Source organism: Narcine bancroftii, chromosome 5 (assembly GCF_036971445.1).
Source record: "Narcine bancroftii isolate sNarBan1 chromosome 5, sNarBan1.hap1, whole genome shotgun sequence".
Taxonomy (NCBI): Eukaryota; Metazoa; Chordata; class Chondrichthyes; order Torpediniformes; family Narcinidae; genus Narcine; species Narcine bancroftii.
This window is the reverse complement of record NC_091473.1, coordinates 174,208,880-174,230,903: the sequence shown is the minus strand read 5'-3', so window position 1 is coordinate 174,230,903 and position 22,024 is coordinate 174,208,880. Positions and strand designations below refer to the sequence as shown.

Genomic DNA, 22,024 nt, shown 5'->3' with positions numbered 1-22,024 from the left:
ACCACCACCGATATGTTTGCCTGGGTCTCCCGTTTTGGTGTCCCAGCGTACATGATGACCGACTGGGGAGCCCAATTCACCTCAGCCCTTTAGAGCTTGCTTGCCAAACTCCTGGGCACCCAACTATAGTGCACCACAGCCTACCATTCTCAGTCCAACAGGCTAGTCAAGCATTTCCATTGCCACTTAAAATCAACACTGATGGCACAACTTGAGAGGCCCAACAGGGTAGACGAGCTACACTGGGTCCTCCTGGGGATAAGCACAGCACCTAAGCCTCCTCAGCTGAGCTAGTCTATGGTGAGACCCTTTCAGTCCCGGGCCAGTCCTTCCTTTAGCACCTACACCACAGTCATACTGGAGATACTGCGAGACAAATTTGGCTCGCTTGCACCACCACCACCATTGCGACACTGTCAACCATCTTTTCACTACCCCGCAGACTTAACCTCTGCGACTACGTGTTTCTTCGAAGCCCACCCCTTCAGCATCCCTACAAGGGACCTTACTTGGTGCTCCTAAGGAATGCATCCACCTTTACACTCGACATTGGGGGTAAGGGGGACTTCACACTGGAAACCAGCCCATATGGACTTGTCAGAACTAGTAAAGGTTCCCCCACCGGTACGTAGGGGTTGGCCACCGAGGCAGCAAACCTCAACCTCGATGCATCATGAGTCAATCGGTGCCGGTTCTTAGGGAGTGGGTTTGTGTTGTAGCAGCAAACTGGCCCTGCTCGTCACGCGTGGTCAGCGGGGAAGCCGTGGCAAAGATGGCGTGGCAGCACCTTCTCTTTCGGTCCAGACCAGATGAGCAAGTGTGCGCTTACGTCAGTGTGACTTAAGTTCTGGAACACGAGGAGCAGGCCAGGCACAGCCTTAAAGGCTGCAGCGTGAACTTCAAAGTAAATTAGTTGCATTAAACAAGCTCACAGTCTGTTGTCTCAGTCTTTTCACTGCGCTCGCTCACAACTCTCCACAATACTACAAATTTAATATTCTATTGCCTATATTCATAGGCAATTTTTACACAATGGTGATTTTATTGGTATCCCTTCTTCTTTTCCTATACGTTCATTAATTTCATGCCACATTCTAATCATATATATTAGAATGGGGTTATCATCTTTTTCTTTAATGATTTGAAACTCCATTTATAGATAAAGTTCTTTGCTTCCTCCTCTGGGATCTGGTGATAGCCCCTGATGAGATCCACTCTTGAGAATAACTGTGCCCTTTGCAGGTTAGCGGTTAAGCCTTGGATGTGGGCCACAGAATTCTGTCCGGTATGCTGGCCTCTTTGAGGCAGCAGTAATCTCTGCACAGCCTCCAACCACAGCCTCCAACCACTGCCTCCAGCCTTGGGGACCATGTGGAGAGAGGAGGCCTAAGGACTATCGGAGCGCCGTACAATGCCGAGTTCCTCCATCTTTTTGAACACGTCCCTGGCTAGGATGAGTTTCTTGGGGGAGATGTCATGCCCTGGTGTGGAGGGGAGGGCCTCTGTAATGATTTTATGCCTTACCCCATGTTTTGGTTCTGCCGAGTGGAAGTGAGGTGTGATGATGGAGGGGAATTCTGATAGGCCAAGCGAATTTGTTGTCGGCAATACTCACTGAGTGCAGGTGTGAGATGGTGAGTTCATTGCCCTTGAGCGAGAATGACTGAAATGTCTGGGTGTGCACCAGCCGGCACCCCTTGATATCCACCAAGAGTGAGTTGGCCCCGCAGGAAATCTGCACCCAGAAATGGTTGTTGCACGGCTGCTACCTTAAACTTCCACATGAATTGTCTGTCCCCAAAGTGTATGGGAATGGTGCGGGTGCCGAATGTTAGGATGTTGGAGCCGTTTGCCCCTCGGAGCTCCTGGCCCATTTTGCCACAGCGGGCCTCCAGTCTGGGGAATGACACTGTATTGTGCCCCAGTGTCCAAGAAACATTGGCCCGACAGGGAGTCTTGAATGTGTAGCAGGCCATGCAGTTGGCTGGTCATCGCAGCCATTAATGACAGCCTGCCTGAGCGTTTCCCTGGAACATGCAGTGGAATTGGCATCGATGGGCCTCAGAACCCCACTGTTGGTGAGAAACAGTACTGCTCACTAGTGGGGCATGGTGGTCGGTCGGTGGTCTTCCTGGTCAGGCGCTGATGACGCGGTGCTGTGACATGCATGAGTGAAGCACAGGCGTCCTTCGCCGCCCATAGCAGGTCTGCTTAGCCAGCCACCTGCCTGGGTTCGTCGAAGTCTTCCTCCGCGATGAGTAGCTGGATATCTTCTGGCAGCCTCTCCAGGAAGATCTGCTGGAACAGTGGGCAGGAGGTGTGGCCAAAGTTGAGAGCAAGCATGTCGCTCATGAGGGTGGAAGAGGCCCTGTCACCCAAACTGCCGATATGCAACAGTTGGGCAGAGCGTTTGTGCTTTGAGAGCCCAAAAGTATGGGTTAACAGCTCTTTGATGGCCACATACCTTCCTTGTTCCGGGGTTTGCTGGAGGAAGTCGACGATGCAGTATTCTGATCGAGGGGGCTGACCACGTGGTAGGAACACGTGTCAACAGTGGAGATCCATCGAATGGCGAACTGCGCCTTGGCTTGCTGGAACCACACCCATGGTTGCAATATCGAGGCCAGGCAGCTTCAATGCTAGGGTGTTGATCACAGATTGCTCTTCCATCTTCGGTTCCAAAGTGCCATTTGGACCAGTTGGGATCACCACTTTACCGAGGTCACTATGGCTACAGCCAGGTTATAGCTATAGCCCTCAGGCTGTAGCTCGAATCCACAGGAGAAGAAAGGTACACGCACCAATAGAGTGTATTTCAACATTGAGTTTATTCAATGAAAGCTCTACCTTTTATAGTCAGCTCGGCTGTGTCACCACCGGGACGTGGCTTTAGCAGGCTGGCTGTCGATTGGTTACCTCGGATGCCGGGATCCACTGGCAATGATTGGCCAGTTTCACCACTCTGCCAGCGGCCTATGGAAATGGGCTTTTCAGCCTGCACGATGCTTTGCTGGTCACCGCGTTCGATGGCCATTCCCTGTGACAGCCCGAGGTGTGGGCCACAGACCACTACAGGTCCATCTTCATCTGTCTTTTGAATATGTATTTCTTGAAAAAAACTTAATATCAGCCTTTAAATGCTTAATGTGAGCTAAAATCTTTCTACGCTTTATAGGTCCGTTAAGCCTCTTCATGTTCCATGAGATCATTTTGATAGGTGCCATCTTTAACAATGTATTTTAAGATGTATCAAACTAGATAAAAGCATGCTTCCTCTCCTCTCCCTCGCACCCCCCACCCCCCTCCCAGCCTTCAAGGCCACAGTTCAGATTCGGCACTTTGCTACACAACAGAGGAAAGTGAATTATTGAAGGTGACCTTGTTCCATACAAATCCAAATGAAACCTCCCACCCCAGCCTACCCTCACATGAAGATCACAAGAAAAAATAGTGACCAGCTCAAAAAAATCTAATGAAACCCTCTGACTCCACTGTTGATTTTCCTGCTCCTAATTAATCGAATGGTATAATATAGTTCATCACAATAATAAGGATGAAAGTTAGCCAAAATACTGATAGAACACAGTGAGATCTATAAAGCATTCCAGTCTTCAATATGCATGATCTTCACATTTATACCATAAAATATCCTGTTTAACTTTAGTTTAAAAGATAGAATTTATATACATAACTGATAAAGTGAAAAAGCAAATTCAAACAAACCAACTGAAGATCATTAGTCATCTTTTCCAACAGTTCCCTTTACTATAGCTATAAACCAGTATAGCGAGTAAAACTCATCTGAGCAATTGAGAATAGTAAATGCATGCACAGAAAAGACAAAGTTTAACAATTACGGAAACCTGGACTGATACTTATATTCCCGACTCAATGTCAATAACGTCTAAGTTCAAATTAATTAAAGACATTTAATGCTTGAAACAAAACCATTTCTCAACCATTATGTTAAACAATGTTTTCATTAAATTAATAAACACAAAAAGAGGAAAAATAAAGAGCTGTTTCCACAATCTGCCATTCAATTTGTTCATCGTAAAGCAGTGGTCGACGTTCCCGGGGTCTCAGTTTTAAGAAAATCTCATGTTTCTTCTAGTGAACTCGAGAAAATCTTGAGTTCCACTCCTTATTCTGAGCCTCGCCAGATAAAAAAGGGTAGGTTTAAAACCTTTCCTGTATAATTCCAACATTGCTTTGTTGTAGACTTTGAGGAGTGCATCAACTTCTGGGCAGTAATCTTCTAGGAGACTACACTTGTTCCTTGATAAGAAATCTTTTTTTGAGCGTGCCAATCTCAAAATTATTTCTTTCTTCTGAAAATGGTGAAATCAAATAATAACAAATCTGGGGGCACCTGAAGTATCTTTGGTTGAGAGGGAATGGTGTGCTCTTTCAAGCACAGAGTCTTTTCCAACAGCTTCTTCTCCAAAAAGGTCTGTAAGTAAGCTTGTGAAAAATTTTAATGGTCTCTATCCCTTCCTTCGTATCTAAAATGCATTTATTATTTCTAATGATACTGACTTTCCAGATTAATTGCACGTTGTTTTAGCTTGTTCTTATCAGCAGTCTGTTATTATTCACAGACTGTTTCAAAATCATTTTAGAGGCCAAACTCAACATCAAAGGAGTGTCTTGTTCGGGCTCCAATTCTTCCTGCATCAGTTCTGTTTCTTCCTTCCCTGCCATTGTTTTGAGTCGAGGAATTCTTGGTATCTTAGGAATTTTTGGTATCTTAGGAATTTTAACTCCTTTCTTCAGCATGAGATATTTTCTAGTATCTGTATCCGTTGTCAAGATAAACTCCAGAAAGTTTGGTTAATTAAGAAAGATTGTAAAGCTGGGAAATATTTGAAAAATATACACAGCTCACCACCACACATCTTCACAACATCTGGTCGTCAGCGGAATATTATTTGATACTATCAAATTCGACATTTTGTTTGCTCTAAACTTTTAACATTTCCTAATCTTCCTGACCTAAATTTTATCGATGAACTGTTCAAGTTACAATTTACTCAAAAAGGCATGATATCTGATTTATATTATAAACTATTGAATATGAAAGCAATTTCTTTAAGAGGAATTAAAACTGAATGGGAGAATGATATGAATATCTCTTTCTCAGAATAAGAATGGACTTCAATCTTGAGTCTGATCTACGATTCATCATTTTGTGCTAGGCAGAGTCTTATTGAATTCAAAGTGCTACATCACGTACATTTCTCCAAAGTCAAACTTGCTCGGACCTGTTGTGATATTGGTTCACTTTGTGACAAATATAAAATATTTGATGCCTCTTTTGTTCCATATGTTTTGGATGCCCTTCTTTGCAAAAATATTGGACTGACATTTTTAGAACTTTTTCAACCATATTTAGGAGCTGGTAATTGTACGATTGGCTTTTTGGGAGATGTAAATATTATTTTATCTTCTCATCAAAGATAGGCTGTAGCATTCTCCACTTTATTAGCAAGAAGAGCAATTCTGTTAAAATGGAAAGTGAGTTCCCACCTACAAAAAAATCAATAGTTGTCCTTTTTAAATCTGGAGAAAATCAAGATTTCTTTTGATAAGACATTTCTAGCTCACTTCCATAATTTGATTAATTTGGTGCGATGATGAACGTTGCTGGGCCTGCTCGTTTGGATGCCCTGAGATCGCTTGTTTTGATTTAATGCTATTTACAATATGAATTACAATCTTGATTGCTCTGGGTTTGAATTTTTTTTCTTTCTTACTTATGTTACGGGTTTTATATTTTACATATAAATAAGTTTTTAAAAGAGATAGATTTTTGTGAGGGGGGTGGTGTTTAGTGTAGGTCACTACAAACAGAGTAACACCACATCTCATAAATGCAAGAGATTGGCTGAAGCCAGTGGCTTCGCAAAAGAAAATAAACAGTCCAGGCTCAAAGTGCTGATAAAGACCTTTCAAGGATTTGGTTCGCCATGCAAGAGGTTCTGGTTTTTACAAGCAGCGAGGAAAAGACCAAATAGGATTTCTCGTATGTATACTGTGTTCTGCAAAAGCTTTTGGGAGGCTGCAACATGATATGCTGGCAGCTTGTTGGAAACACCATTCTGAAGCCAGATTGTGAGTTCTGAGTTCAGCCTATTGAAAACCCTTGTACTCCTTACAAGAGGAAATGGCTGGCTAGAGTGTTTCTCTATAACAAAAAAAAAGAGGAACTCTGGGTTGACCTGTAAAAAGAGGTTATCGTGTGGAAAACCCATGATGGGGCAAATTTCTTTGGAAAGACACTGAAGTGACTGATTAGAGGAAATCAATTTATGTGTGTCCAACAAGCAACAAATATCTCTCTGAAACCAACAAGAACCTTCCTGAGTGGTGACCATTTAACTTTAAGCACCAGACCCTGGTGAAGATTCATAAATGTTAAATTTTGTGCACAGAATAAGAATTGCCTGACCTTGGAGAAGTGAATGATTGGACTGTGAATCAAAGAACTTCCTGAACATATACACATTACATACATGCGTGCTTAGAAGGGATTTAGGTTTGATCCTGTTATTATGTTTACATAAAATTAAAAGCAACTTTTGTTTAATTAACCATTGTCTTGATGAATTTCTATTGCTGCTGGGTTTTGGAGTCCTCTGGACCCGTAACACTTATCTCTTATAATGCTGTATGTATTACCATTTATTGGATTTAGAATGAAGTAGTATTGCTACTGTACCATATGTTATTATTTGTAAATCTGCAACTGTTTCATTACAATTGATTTACTGCTTTTTTGTTTGTTTTTCTCTAAAACTCAAAAATAATTTTAAAATAATACAGCATGGTAACAGGCCATTTCGCCATGAGTCCATGCTGCCCAATTTACACCTACAGCCCCTGGTACGTTTTGAACAGTGGGAGAAAATCGGGGGTAAAACTCATGCAGACATGGGGAGAACGTACAAACAGTGGGGGATTCGAACCCCTTCCTTAGTCCTGATCGCTGGTACTAATTGCTACGCCAACTGTGTCGACTCGGGACGTTCGGTGATTTTTGCATTCTTTCTACTCTGGTTATTTGTATCTGGTCAGTTTTAATTTTGCCACCATTGGAAGTCATGCTGTTCTGTCCACTACTTGTATACTAGAATTGCAATGTTGGTCCTCTCCATTTCCCCTCTCAGGCTGCTCTTTAAAACTTGTTTGACAGGGTTTGGAACATTTTTCCATGTTAGTTGATATAATTACTGGTGATTGTTATTTTTCATTTAAATTATTCACATCTACTGGTATTTTATTTTATCTTCACAAATATGTTTATTGAGAGAGGAAGTTTTCAAATAACAAGTTGAACTTTCCATATTCTGTTGTATAGGATAATTTGCTTACTGAAGCATTGTTGATGGAGGTGACTGGTGACCTTCATCCATTTAATTGTTTTATTCCCTTTTATTCTGTCACTGAGCTAAATCCAACAAGGTGTTCTTTTAATCTCATCACCTCCACTTAAAAGCAAGTGGAGAACAAAAGCAGATAATGTTTGGAATCAATCTATATGGTTCCACAATTTTTTGTTCAGATTCAGATTTTTAAAATATTTTATTTTTGATTTTCAAAGACTCGTATAAATCCTAACAAACAACACAAACTCTTTCAACAATTTTCCCCCACTCCTCTCCCCTCCCTCCCCATACCCAAATGCAACAAAGAAAAGATTATATAAATTAAACAAATACAAAGAACCAACTATTGATAAAGTCACAAACCCTTAAGGGAATTTAAGAGAAATCCAAAGAAACCTAAAATTAAAAAAGATAAGGAACAAAATACAAGAGCACGTCCTCTGCGCCACAACCTACTTTATTGAACTCAATCATTCCACTACTGGCACGGATTGTTGCCTTTCCTTAATACAGAAGGGTTTAATTATATATGTGTACCAATATGTTGCAAATAGGGTTGCCATACCTTAACAAATTTTGCCATGTTTCCTCCTTAAATAGTACGTGAAATTCTCCAGGGGAATACAATTCTGCATTTCCCTATTCCATCGTGTAATATTTAGTTGAAAGTTGGACTTCCACCTGACCACTATACACTTCCTGGCTACTGACAAGGTGATCTTCACAAACTGAATTTGGTATCCGGACAGTTTAAAACTCATGTCCATAATGTTTCCCAAAAAGTACAATTCCGGATCCTGTGGAATATCCATCTTTGTAATTTTTTTCAGAATGTCCCTCAGGTCCTACCAGAAGGATCTCATCTTTCTACACAGCCAGGTTGAATGGATAAAGGTTCCAATCTCCACACCACACCTAAATCACATTTCTGAGATTTCTGATTTAGATTAATGTAATTTTTGTGGTGTGAGATACAGTTGATGCAGGAAATTGTATTGCACCAGTCTGTACTTAGCATTTTTAACTGGTGTCATGCTATCTAGCCACAAGTCTGACCAGCACTACTTGTGGATTGTTGTGCCCATGTCTGTCTCCCACCTTTCCCTTGACTTGAGCCCTCACTTTGGAATAGGAGATACATCATAGAGATAAACGTGTTTATTCTCCTTTCAAATTAGAATCTCCATGCCACTGCACACAGGCAGGGCCATAGATGATCCCAATTTAAGAAATTTCTGTTAGACAAATCATATTTATTCCTCAGTTGTTTGAATGACATAAACTGCCCTTGCTCATAACAATCCTCAATGCAGCTTATTCCTTTCCGTCACCAGGTGTCCAATAAATATCTTAATATCCAGAGTCATGGGTATTTGTTTTGCGTCAAGGATGCATTGGGAGGTTCCCCCACATTTATTCTGATATATTCTGAATGACATGTTTTAATATTGGGTTATGTGTTTTCTTTGATTATTTATATATGCTATCTTTTCTCATACCATGTGTAGTCCAATTTGTGTCCAGGAGGGGGTACCTCCTCCCTTAAAGAGTGAGGTGATAAACCTCGACTGGTCCACCCAATAATATTTTTTTAAATCTTGTAATTTCAGACCCAAATTTATAATCCCAAGTCAACTTTTCAATGGAGACTCTAGCTACTTTACCATTTCAGAAGAACTTTCAGTCGCATCTGTTATGCATTTTAAAGAAGCCTGGGGCAAGGAATTAAATAGATAATGTAGTCTTGGCATCACCTTCATTTTAATGCAATTAACTGTGCCCACCAAATTTATGGGCAGGGTTCTCCATCTACAAAGGTCCTCTTCAATCTTCCAGAGTAAGAGGAGATAGTTGAGTTTATATAAATTGCATAAATCCTTATCTTCTTTTATCCCCAAATATTTAATGGCCTCTTGCGGCCATTTAAATTGACTCCATTGTGGATATTGTCTGTAATTCCCCCTTTGTCAAGGGCATGATTTCACTCTTATCCAGATTTATTTATTTCCAAAGATCTTGCTATAATCCTCCAGTGTGGTCCTCAGCCAGGCCAGTAAATCCCCCCACCCCCAGGTCTGTCAAATATACCAACACATCACCTGGAAATAAATTGTATTTATGCTCCTCCTGGCTCACTTTGAACCCCTTTATGTCTTGATCTCATCAGATAGATAGATTTCAGATTTATTGTCAGAATACATATATGACATCGCATACAACCATGAGATTCTTTACCCTGTCGGTGAAGCAGAATTACCACTGATTGGTAATGCAAAAAAAATGTACTGAACATACATGTTAACAAATAAAGAAATGTAAACAAACAGTAGAAAAGAAAAACAATAAAGTGAACAAGTAAGGGTCCTTAAATGAGTCCCTGACTGAGTTTTTTGTTAAGGAGTCTGGTGGCGGAGGGATAGCAGCTATTCCTGAACCTGATGGTGTGATTGTGGCACCTCTACCTGTTTCCTGATGGTAGCAGCAAGAACAGAGCCTGTGCTGGGTGACATGGGACCAGCGTTTTCTAGATGTTCTCAAATGGTGTCCTAGGCTGTGTCCACTACCTTTTGCAGAGCTTTCCATTCATGGGTATTGGTGTCCCCATACCAGACCGTGATGCGCCAATCAGCACACTTTCCACCACTCAACTGTAGAAATTTTCCAGGATTTCTAATGTCCTACCAAACCTCTGCAAACGTCTGAGGAAGTAGAGGAGATGACTTGCTTTCTTCGTGATGCCATTAGTGTGTTTAGTCTGAGAAAGATCATCTAAGATAGTCACTACTAAGAACTTAAATTTACTCACCCTCTGATTCTCCAATGATCATTGGATCGTACACCTCTGGTTTTTGCTTCCTGTAGTTAACAATCAGCTCCTTAGTTTTGGTGACATTGAGTGTGAGGTTGATATTGGTGCACCATTCATCCAAGTTTTCTATTTCCCTCCCATATGCCAACTAATTGGCCTTCTTTATACAACCCACTACCGTGGTGGTATTGTCTGGGAATTTGTAGATGTTGTACTGAGCCACAGTGTCATAGTTGCATAGCAGGGATAATGCAACCCCTTGGTGCTCCGGTACTGATGGAGATTGTGAAGGAGATGTCCTTGCCAATCCTCACTGACTGTGGTCTGGAGGTGAGGAAATCAAGGATCCAATTACACAGTGGGGTGTTGAGTCCCACATCTTGGGACTAAGGGTAAGATTATGTTGAATGCTGAATTGTAGTTGATAAAGAGCATCCTGATGTATGCATTTTTTGCTGGTTAGGTGTTCCAGAGGTTTGGGTAGAGCCAGTGAAATGGCATCTGCTCTAGACTGGTTGATATGGCAGGCTAATTGGAACAGATCCATGTTGCCGCTTAAACAGGAGCTGATATGCTTCCACACCAGACTTTCAAAACACATCAACTTTTAAAAACACACCAGCCTTTCAAAACTCAGTTGTGAGGTTGTGGATCAAACAATGGAATTGTGAAGCTGTCAACATTTAATTCCTATTGAGATGAAAATAATGCTAGGAAGTTGACTGCAATTGTATATGAAATTGGAATTTTCTGGAGATGCATCAGAGAAAGCTTGTTAGACAATTTAACTCAAAATTAAATCAAGAATTTGTAAACACCAAGAAATACAGGCATGTGAAAATAAACAAGTTAGGATAAGTGAATATTGCTAATTAGAGGAGAGTTGAACGTATTGGGGCTAATCTGGTTCTATTTTACTTTTGGTAGGATGATTTTAAGTATTGCACATTTTATGTTGACAATTGATAGAGCCTGATAGATAGTAGTGAGCACTTTAAAAATTAAGCAAGATAATGTAATGACCAGACAGAAGGAAGGTAAATTTAACATGTATAAGATAATGTATGAGTTTATATAAATTGGAAGAGCAAACAGTAAATGAAAATAGATAATTGATCTGCTATTAAAATGCAGATAATACAAGGGAGTTTAATTTTGAAAGCAAAAAGAATAACACACTGACCTCAGATTCAGAATTCTCCTGTGAAGTGACTGAAGATGAATATCTTTCCTTTTTATACATTATGTTTGGAATTCAGAAAGAGGCAATACAGTACAACAACATTGATTAATTTATACACAGTTAACTTAGGGCACAGTCAGAAAAATGGATTCAGCTTTTGACAATTTTTTCTGATATAAGGCCAGAGATTAAACAAAGTTTTTTAAAAAACATGCTGGTTGTTGTTAATTATACTGGTCATTTTTCTCATGACCAGAGATATGAAAATGCCAGAATGATTTGCGCTGGAACATAAAAGGTAAAATAGAAAATTGATAAAGTTTTAAAAAAATAATATGTTCATATAAAACATGAGTTGTGTTACCAATGGTGTGTTGTTAAGTAGTATTGTCATTGAGGGGCTGAGGAAAGAGATCAGGAGATTATTGGAGTTTTTAGGCACAAGGAATCGATGAAGAAAGATAATCTGGATGGTTGAATGTCTGAAGTAGAATTTAGTAAGAAATTAATATTTGATATCTTATTTTAGATGCCAGAAATTTCTGTTGCTGAGAATAAAACATTGTTGAGAATGTAGCTTGAGTCATTTAATTGGTTTATTGGGAAATGAAGAAGTTGAGGCAAACAAATTGAAAGCCAATTAAGGCACTTAAATTTACAATGGTGAAAAAAGCAACACGAAAGTGTAATACCAGGAAGACAATTTTGTACAGAAGTATGCCAAATTGGAAATTATATTGAAAACTAATTTTGTATTGTTTCTGGGATAATCAACATATTTTGTCCCCATGTGAAGTCTGAGTGACTTTGAAGGAGAACTTATATAGTGAGCGGGGAACCAACTATTGTTCAAATGCTACAAATAAACCATTAATACTTCTTTCATGATAACATCTAAATCAATCATTTTTTTAAATGTTACTCCCAGGATGTTCATTATTTTCATACAATAAAAGAAATGTGACATTGTTTGCTTCTGAAATGTACTTAAGCTCTGTTTAAAGTTGTAACCCCATCACCATGAATTGCAGATTCTAAGGCTGTGGAATGAAAATGAGCGGAGATGGTTGGTCTTTAGCCATAATGTGATGTTGCCTGTCACTAACGAATTACTATTAACACTCGTTCCTCATATAATGACACTTCGGATATGGGAAGGTAAAGATAAAGTGAGTCCAAAGGCAAAGTTTGATCACCCTAAGAATCTACATCATCAATTGGAGAAGGAAGGAGCAAGTCTTGGTGAGTAAGAGGATGTTCAATGTAAGAGAAGAAATGGTGCTGTATTATTGGGTTTAGATAAAAAAAGGACAATGCTAAAATTATCAAAGGTACAATAGATTCTATTAATAAGATGCATAACAATTAGTAGGCAGGATACTATGACTATCAGTTGATCTGCCATTATATTTTGTCCCAATGTGAAGTTTCTAACAGAGGAGAATTAAAGAAGAAAGCAGAAAAACAAATGGAACATATTTGACAAAGAATTGATAGAGGAACTCAGTATGTCAGACAGCATCCATGGATAGAAATGTCAGTCAACGTTGTGATGGAATATTTGGGAATTTTTTTGGGAGATAAATTGGTAGAGTAGGTTACATACACACACTTTAAAACAGATCTTATTTGAAATACCAAATAATTCATATTTAGTGAATTTACAGAAACTATGGAGAATGTTATGCACATTTCACAAGTAGGTGCTAATTGAAATGATGTCATGAAATGAATAGACTATTGTCTTGGAAGAACAGCCAGAGCCAGGTTGTCTGTTTTGGACCTTTTTGCAAGGCTTTTGACCTCTCTGCAAAATGCTCACTCAGAGGTTGTTGAGAGGTTATTGTTTACCTAAAACAACAGATGGACCAGAAGACTAACTCCTCTTGCTTGCTGGAGAAGGGTTTTGCAAGTGAGAGAGAGAAGGACATGCTGCTGACACTTTGAATCTGAGATAGAGAGAGAGACAGACAGAAGGGAGTCTTTGACTGTGTGTGACACAGAAAGCAGTAACAAGCCAGGAGAAGCTTGTTGGAACTGAAAAAGAAGCTCCAGAGTGGCGGATGGCTGGAAGTGCTATCTGTCGGATGTTTCTCTGAGATAGCCTGAAAGAAAGAGGTTATCACCTGGAGAACTCTGATGGGGCAAGTTTCATTAACAAGACATTGAGGTGACTAATGGTGGTACCTCAGTTGTGGAAATCCTGGAACTATACATCTCACTCTGCAAACCTATAAGAACCTTCCTGAGCGGTAACCATTGACTTTTTGAGCACCAAAGCCTGGTGAACTTTATACATTAAATTCTGTGCACAGTATAAGAATTGCCTACAACCAGTGAACTTTGAAGATTAAGAAGTGAGATTGAACTGTGAACCAAAGAACTTTTCTTATATTTACACACATTACATACACGTGTGCTTAGAAGGGGTTTAAGTTAGACAAGTTAAGTTAAAGTTTGTTTCTGTTTTCATGTTTAAAGATAATAAAAAATAACTTTTGTTTAAGTAACCATTTGTTGTGGTGAATATCTATTGCTGCTGGGTTTTGGGGTCCTTTGGACTTGTAACAACGTCTACAGCTTTTGTGTTTCTCTGGCAAATATTTAGGATGGAATTTTATTTATTTTTTATTTATTTTCCCCTTACATAACAGTCATCCTGTCTTTTGTGCGAGGGCAAATAAATGAATGAATTGCATATTAATAATTTATTTAGGAGCATGCTAAAACATATGGACAAATTGTTGCATTCTGAATTAGTGCATAAAGTTTTGGATTTCATTTTGGCAGGTGGTGTAAGATGTTTGGTTAATGAGCAGTTGCAGTTGTTGGAAAACAGTCCCCTCTTGACAACCTCTAAAGCAACAGATAATTTGCCACCAGAATCTATAAACATTCCTGTGCAAGGTAAGAATTGGAGGACCCTACAAACTATTGGCATGATGGACACACCACATGGTATACTTCTATTTTTATATAACTGTGTAAATGATGAAGAGTTTTCAGCAAAGATCTAGAAGTGTAGTATATGGGAGATACTTGCTTATTCCATGTATTTAAGGGACACTTTTTTTCAGTCATAAAGAATCATCCATTGAGCCCATGCCGACTATCAACCACCCATTTTCACCAATCCTACATCAACTCCTCCACATTCATCTAAGATGGCGATACATATGGCTAATATGATGAAAGATTTGAATTTAGTTGATATTTGGCGTAGATTTAATCCTACACAGAAAGACTTTTCTTTTTATTCTTCTCGACATAATTCTTTTTCAAGACTTGATATTTTTTAATTTCGGCACATTTACAGGATAAGGTTGTATCTGTGGATTATAAGGCAAGGTTAGTCTCGGACCATTCATTGTTATTACTGGAATATCAAAGTTGTCAAGTTACACAACATACTTTAAGATGAAGATTTAATACTATGTTACTACAAAAGCCAGAATTTATTGTTTATTTGAGAAAACAAATTGAGGATTTCATTGCTAATAATGTTCACTCTGTTTCTGATCAGTTTGTTTTGTGGGACGCAATGAAAGCTTTTTTACGAGGTCAAATTATCAGTTATGCATCCAAACTGAAGAAAGAGAGAGTTAGAGAAACTGAGGATTTGGAGAAGAAAATAACAATCTGTGAAAAAGAATTTCAAAAGAAAGCTACTGAATTCCAAAAGATCCAATTAACTAATTTAAAGTTGAAGTATAATAAGTTACAGTCATATCGATTTGAATGTTTGTTGAATCGTTCAAAAAATAAATTTTATGAATGGGGTGAGAAAGCTCATAAAGTATTAGCTTGGCAATTAAAAAAAGAACAGTTATCTAGGATTATACCAGCTATTAGAAATAAATGGGGTATTACTTTTAGTCAAAAAGAAATTAACGATGAATTTTGTAATTTTTACAAAAAACTTTATTTGACTGAATGTAAAGAGATAAAAGAAGATGCAATAGACTCTTTTTTGAAAAATATTAATTTACCACAGTTATCTCAAGAAGACAGACAAGAGTTAGATAAACCTTTTACGGATAGTGAAATTGAAGTGGCTATAAAAGATATGCCAAATGGAAAAGCGCCTGGTGGAGATGGTTTTTCTATTGAGTTTTACAAGACTTTTTATGTTGATATATCTTCCTTATTTAAGAATGTAATACAACAACTTTATGATACTTTTCAATTACCTGAGTCCTGTTCTAATGCCATAATTACAGTTATACCAAAAAAAGATAAAGATCCCTTACGGGTAGCTTCTTACCGTCCTATATCTTTGTTAAATGTAGACTATAAAATAGTGGCTAAAGTTATGGCTAATAGTTTGGCTCAGTATTTACCAAAGATAATACATCGTGATCAAACAGGTTTTATAAAAAATAGGTATGCTTCGGATAATATTCTACGATTAATTACTTTGATAAATAGATCTAAATCTCAGAAGAATTATCCAATGGTGGTTTCATTGGATGCAGAAAAGGCATTCGATAGAGTAGAATGGAAGTTTTTATTTAAAGTACTTGAAAAGTTTTTGTTTGGTCTCTCATTTATTGGTATGATTAGGGCTCTGTATAATGATCCGAAAGCTAGAGTTGTTACTAATGGTTTGCTTTCAGAATCCTTTAATTTAATAAGATCTACTAGACAAGGATGTCCATTATCACCCGCCTTGTTTGCTTTAGTTATTGAACCTCTAGCACAATTAATACGTCAGAATGATAGTATCAAAGGTATGAGAGTCTTGAATGAAGATTATAAATAAATAAATTTATTTGCGGATGACGTTTTGCTGTATTTGGTGGATCCTGATGTTTCTCTGCCAGCACTTCAAGATTCCTTAGAGATTTATGGTCAATTATCTGGTTATAAGGTTAATTGGACTAAATCAATTAGTAAAGATGATTATTCAATATTTAGAAATATTACAAATTTGAAGTGGATGAAACAAATTAAATATTTGGGAATTAATGTTAATACTGACTACCAAAATTTATATTCACTTAATTGTCTTCCTTTAATGAAGAAGATTAAGGCAGATTTAGTTAAATGGAAAGATTTACCTTTGGGTTTATTAGGAAGAATTAATACTATAAAAATGAATATTTTTCCTCGTATACAATATTTATTTCAATCAATTCCTTGTTGTTTACAAAAAAGATTTTTTAAGGATTTATATAAAGTAATTAGGGATTTTTTGTGGAAAGGAAAATTTCCTAGGGTGGCGTTGAAAGAATTGATGTGGGATTTTCAATTTGGAGGGTTACGGCTACCTAACTTTCAATTTTATTATGAAGCAGCTCAATTTGGATTTCTTAGCGCATTAATGGCTACACAAGATATGCATAGTTGGGCACAGATAGAATTGGCAGTTATTTCTGAAAAATTTTTGAATGAATTTTTATTTTGATGGAATAACTTATGATGTACCAATATTGAAACATTTAATGAATTTATGGACAAGTAAATTACATAAAATGGGATTGAAAAATAAGTGGTCGGGAAGATTACCATTATATAATAATCAACTTGTTCCTTTCACGGTATCTAATACTATTTTGAAACAATGGGAGGAGAAAGGAATACATAATTTATCTGACTGTTTTTTAGAAGGTCATTTTTGTTCTTTTGTAGAATTGCAAAAGAGATTTGATATAAGTGGTTATTCTATATTTATGTATTATCAGTTAAGATCTTTTGTAAAACAGGTATGCGGTCGTCACATGAATTTACTGTCTGAAACTGATTTTGAGAAATATGTGCTCTCATTTCCAAAAAAGGGTTATATATCAGGTTTGTATCATATTTTGTTGGAAAGTGAAAGTAAAATAGATTGGGATAAAGATAAAATGAAATGGGAAAAATATTTAATTTTAACAATAACTGAAGAAGATTGGTCTGAAATCTGCCGTAATAGTGTTCAAAAATTGATTAATGCTAGATTGGCGATGATTAATTATAGTTTTATACATCAATTATATTTAACACCCGAAAAATTAAAAAAATTTGGTTTTAGTAAGTCAAATCTTTGTTTTCGTTGTGATCAGGTTTCTGGTACTTTTTTACATGCTGTTTGGTTGTGTGATCGGTTATAACAATTTTAGAAAGGTATTCAATCTGTATTTAATAATCTATATAATCTTCATATTGTATTAGACCCTGATATATTTTTATTAGGGAATATGCAACCGTTGATTGATTTAGAATTAGATCATTACCAGATCTCTTTTATTTACTTAGCGCTGGCAGTGGCCAAGAAATGTATAGCGATTACTTGGAAGAATAGAAATGTATTGTCTTTGGATAGGTGGTATTCAGAGATGAAGTTTTGTTTGGTTATGGAAAGAATATCTTTCTCTATACAAGATAAGATGTCTTTTTATGAGTTAAAGTGGATCCCATTTATTGATTAGATACAATTTAAATAAGTTTGAATTAATCATTTTTTTTCTTTAAAAAAACTTTTAAAAAATTATATATTTTTTCTATATATGTTTTCTTTTTTCTTTTTTTTAGTTTTTTTTAATTAGTTGGTTTTTTTGTTTAAGTTCTTTTTGTTTTTGTTTTTTCATATATATTATATAATAAAAAATTTTTGGATTAATAATTAATACTTAATTAATATTTTTTTGTTTTTTTTACATATATCGATCTTTTTTTAAGATATATATTTTTTATTTTTTTATTATACTAATAGTATTAATTCTTCACTCTTTATTGTGGGGGTGGGGCGGGGGGGGTTTAGGGGTTAAAAATAGTTTTTTTTTAGTCTTAGTTTTTCGTTGTTAGGGGGAGATGCCGAGATTGGTACTGCATTAACTATGTTACTTTGTACTTGTATTACTTTATTTTGTACTTTTTCTGTACATGAATTACTTACTTTCTTCATATGTTAAAATTAATAAATAACGTTTTGACAAAAAAAAACTCCTCCACATTCACTGTACTCACTTGTTCATGAGGCGAAATTTACAGTGGGTAATTAACTTTACAACTCACGTATTTTTGGAATGGGGGAAGAAAATGGAATACCTGGAGGAAACTGTGATCACAGGAAGAATTTGTAGACTCCATGCAGACAGCACTTGATAGGATTAAACTCCTTAGCATATGAAGCAGCAGTTCTACTAGCTGCGCCACTGTGCCATGCATAAGTATAAATGAGGTGGATTTAGTATCATACCTGTAATGAACTAAGAACATCTCAGGTTGAATTGTAGTCATTGGTGCACTAAATCAGCCAATTCACACTTTATATAATCTCATAATCAGAAGTAAGAATGAACATAAAACAGTCTAGGAATATTACCTTGTGCAATGTTTAGGTGTGCAACACAGAATAGTTTCAATAAAATAAAAATAAGTGAAATTTGGGGATAATTAAGTCCACAAAATCTTTGGATTTAATGATGTTCTCCACGCATTTGACCAGCCGTTGCATTGAAGCTGCCATCTACATGAAGTAGAATCTAACATGTGCCTGGATGAATTCTTGTGATTTTTGTTCTACTGCAAACTGCAATCCGCTAATGCAAAAATATGCATTGAGAATTCTTGTGAGGCCTGCTTCGTCCTTAAATCAGGTCATGAGTATTGGAGTTCGAGTCTTATTCTTTAGAGTTTCCAAACCTATTATGCCTGATTTCACCATCCCTCCATGCATGCTTGGGGAATTGTTAGAGGAATTCAGCATGTCAGGCAGCACCCATGGAGATTTTGTGTATCTCTGGCAAATACTCCTCCAACATTCCCCAACCATGCAGGGATACATGTTAGTAATCAAGTTTGACTTTTCAAAAAAGATTTTAAAAATTGGAATTTTATCCCTGAAATATCAATAAAAAAACCAAATGATTAATAAAAGCTGTATTGACTAATGAAGTAACTTATAAATGATATTCAAGGCAAAACATGAAGGAATGATGAGAGGCTGTTAATGTATATTTTATATTATCTATTTCTGGCCCTAGCCCACTCCCCCCACCTCCCCTTAACTATGTATCTGTACAATTTAATCATTTTTATATTTGTGGCATCCTAAGTTTTTGATTAAGTATCACCGATCAGTATGATTCTAAATCCACATACTAATCATATATTATGTTATATTGTAGTTGCATTGTCATATAAACCATTGATGTGTAGCCCAGAACATTGAAGCTCCTAGAACGGTTAGCAGCATGATGCAACTATTAAGTCATCCATAATAAATGAGTTTATGAAAAAACATCATGAATAGAATGTTCCAATTAGAATTCTTAACATTGGCTTTCAATTGAAATAGTTTATAATATTAAATGACTGAAATCACCAGAAAATACAAACATACTATTTTATCTTTATTTCTCCAGTCAATTAAACTTGACAGACTTGGGAACCCTGCTGGATAATTGTAACTGACATTAAAGCCATGGCAGCACAGTTAGTATAGCGATTGGGCAACACTATTAGAGCGCCACAACCCGTATTTAAGTCTGTAAGGAGTTTGCATGTTCTCCCCATTGGTTTCCTCCGGGGGCTATGGTTTCCTCTCACCTTTCAAACTGCATGTGATGAGTTGCAGGATCATTGGAATTTAGATCCAGTTTCTTTTTTAAATTGCCTTGCCTTATTTCTTCAATTTTTTTTTCTCATCCCACATAGGAACATTTTCCACATTGGGCCTTCCTGATATAGAAAGAACCATGGATGAACAACTACCCGGGTAAAATTGGCTTTCACTTTTTATAATGACCATTACCTTGTATGCTCAGGGCAAAGCAGAAAATCCAACAATAGCTGTGTTCTTTTATCATTATGAAAGTGTAATTGAATATGAAATTTATTTTATCGATTTTATAGGCAATTTTCACCATGTTTTTATACTACTGCACTGCATAAAACTTCCTCAAATGTGTTAACATCCATGGATAAAAATAATCATTAAATGAATAATTGAAAGGCTGAAGAAACTGAATTAGTGATCATTGTTTTTAATTAATACTTATAAATTATTGTTTTTGATTAATGTTTTCTGAACAAGAGGGGATTATCGGAATAGTATCTTTAATGTCTCACTCCGGCAGGGCATGGTACCCTCATGTTTTGAACAGGCGTCAATTGTACCAATGCCCAAGAAGAATGTGGTAACCTGCTTCACTGATTTATGACTAGTGGCGCTCACGCCAACAATGAAGTGTTTTGAAAGGCTGGTGTTGAAGCATATCAGTTTGTCTGAGCAGTGACATGGATCCATTCTAATTTACCTGTCGTAGCAACAGATCTATCATGGATGCCATCTCACTGGCTCGACCAAGATTCCTGGAACACCTGGACAGTAAAGGTGCATTCATCAGGATGCTCTTTGTTGACTATAGATTGGCATTTAACATCATCTCCTCAAAATTGATCAGCAAACTGCAAGGCCTGGGACTCAACACTGCACTGTATAGTTGAATCCTAGATTTCTTTATCTCCAGACCACAATCAATGAGGATTGGTAAGAACATCTCCACAATCTCCATCAGCACTTGGGCACCACAGAGCTGCATTCGTAGCCTCCTGCTCTCCTCGCTATACACTTTGATGGTGGCTCGGTATGATACCAACACCATCTACCATTCACTGATGATACCATGGTAGTGAATTGTATAACAAGGAGCAAATAAGGAGGATGAGCGAGAAGGATATTGAAAACTTGGCTTAATGGTGCACCAACAACAACCTCACACCCAATATCACCAAAACTAAGGAGCTGATTGTTGACTTCAGGAAGGGAAAACCAGAGATGTACAATCCAGTGATTATCGGGGAGTCGGAGGTGGAGAGGGAAAACATTAAGTTGTTGGGATTCACTATCTTGGAGGATCTTTCGTGGACACAACACACAAATGGCATTGTGAAGAAAGCATGTCAGCACCTCTACTTCCTCAGGAGTTTGAGGAGGTTTAGTATGACATTAGAAACCTTAGCAAATTTCTACAGGTGTGTGGTGGAAGGTGTGATGACTGGCTACATCATGGTTTGGTATGGGGACACCAATACCCCTGAGCATAAAGCCTTGAAAAAAGGTAGTGGACACAGCTCAGTACATCACAGGAAAAACCCTCCCTACCATCGAGAACATCTACAGGGAACGCTGCTGTTGGAGAGCAGCAGCAATCATCAGGAATCCACACTACCCAGCACACGCTCTGTTCTTGCTGCTACTATCAGGAAAGAGGTATAGATGCCACAAGACTCACACCACCAGGTTCAGAAATGGCTGTTACCCCTTCCATCATCAGACTCCTCAACAACAAACTCAGTCAGGGATTCATTTATGGACTCTTACTTTTGCACTTTATTGATTTTTTAAAAATTTCTCTATTGCACAGTCAGTTTGTTTATATTTCTTTATTTGTTTACAGGTGTACATTGAGTACAGTTTTTTTTTGCACGACCACTAAGTTGTAATTCTGCCTCACCCGCTGGAAAAAGAATCTGTGTTATATGCGATGTCATGTATCTACTCAAGATAAGCCAATTACTTCACAAAGCTTAAGTACCAGCTGTATTTAGATTTGGAGTTGGTGTATTCACATCACCCACCCTGTACCTGGTACTGGAGCAAATGCTGTCGATAACAGCCAGCATATCTAGTTAAGCTGCTGTCTCAAAGTTCTGGCA

At 37.5% G+C, this 22,024-nt stretch overlaps 1 protein-coding gene across 3 annotated transcripts in view; it reads left to right on the top strand.

Annotated features, from left to right (window-relative positions):
- The window catches only part of cfap92 (cilia and flagella associated protein 92 (putative)), a 159,126-nt gene that overhangs the window by 15,344 nt on the left and 121,758 nt on the right, over positions 1–22,024 (top strand). For all 3 annotated transcript variants that reach the window (XM_069939814.1, XM_069939815.1, XM_069939816.1), the window contains exons 4-6: positions 12,412–12,622; positions 14,171–14,287; positions 20,021–20,081. In XM_069939814.1, coding sequence (XP_069795915.1) covers positions 12,412–12,622; positions 14,171–14,287; positions 20,021–20,081 — 389 coding nt within the window. The remainder of the gene's footprint in view (positions 1–12,411; positions 12,623–14,170; positions 14,288–20,020; positions 20,082–22,024) is intronic.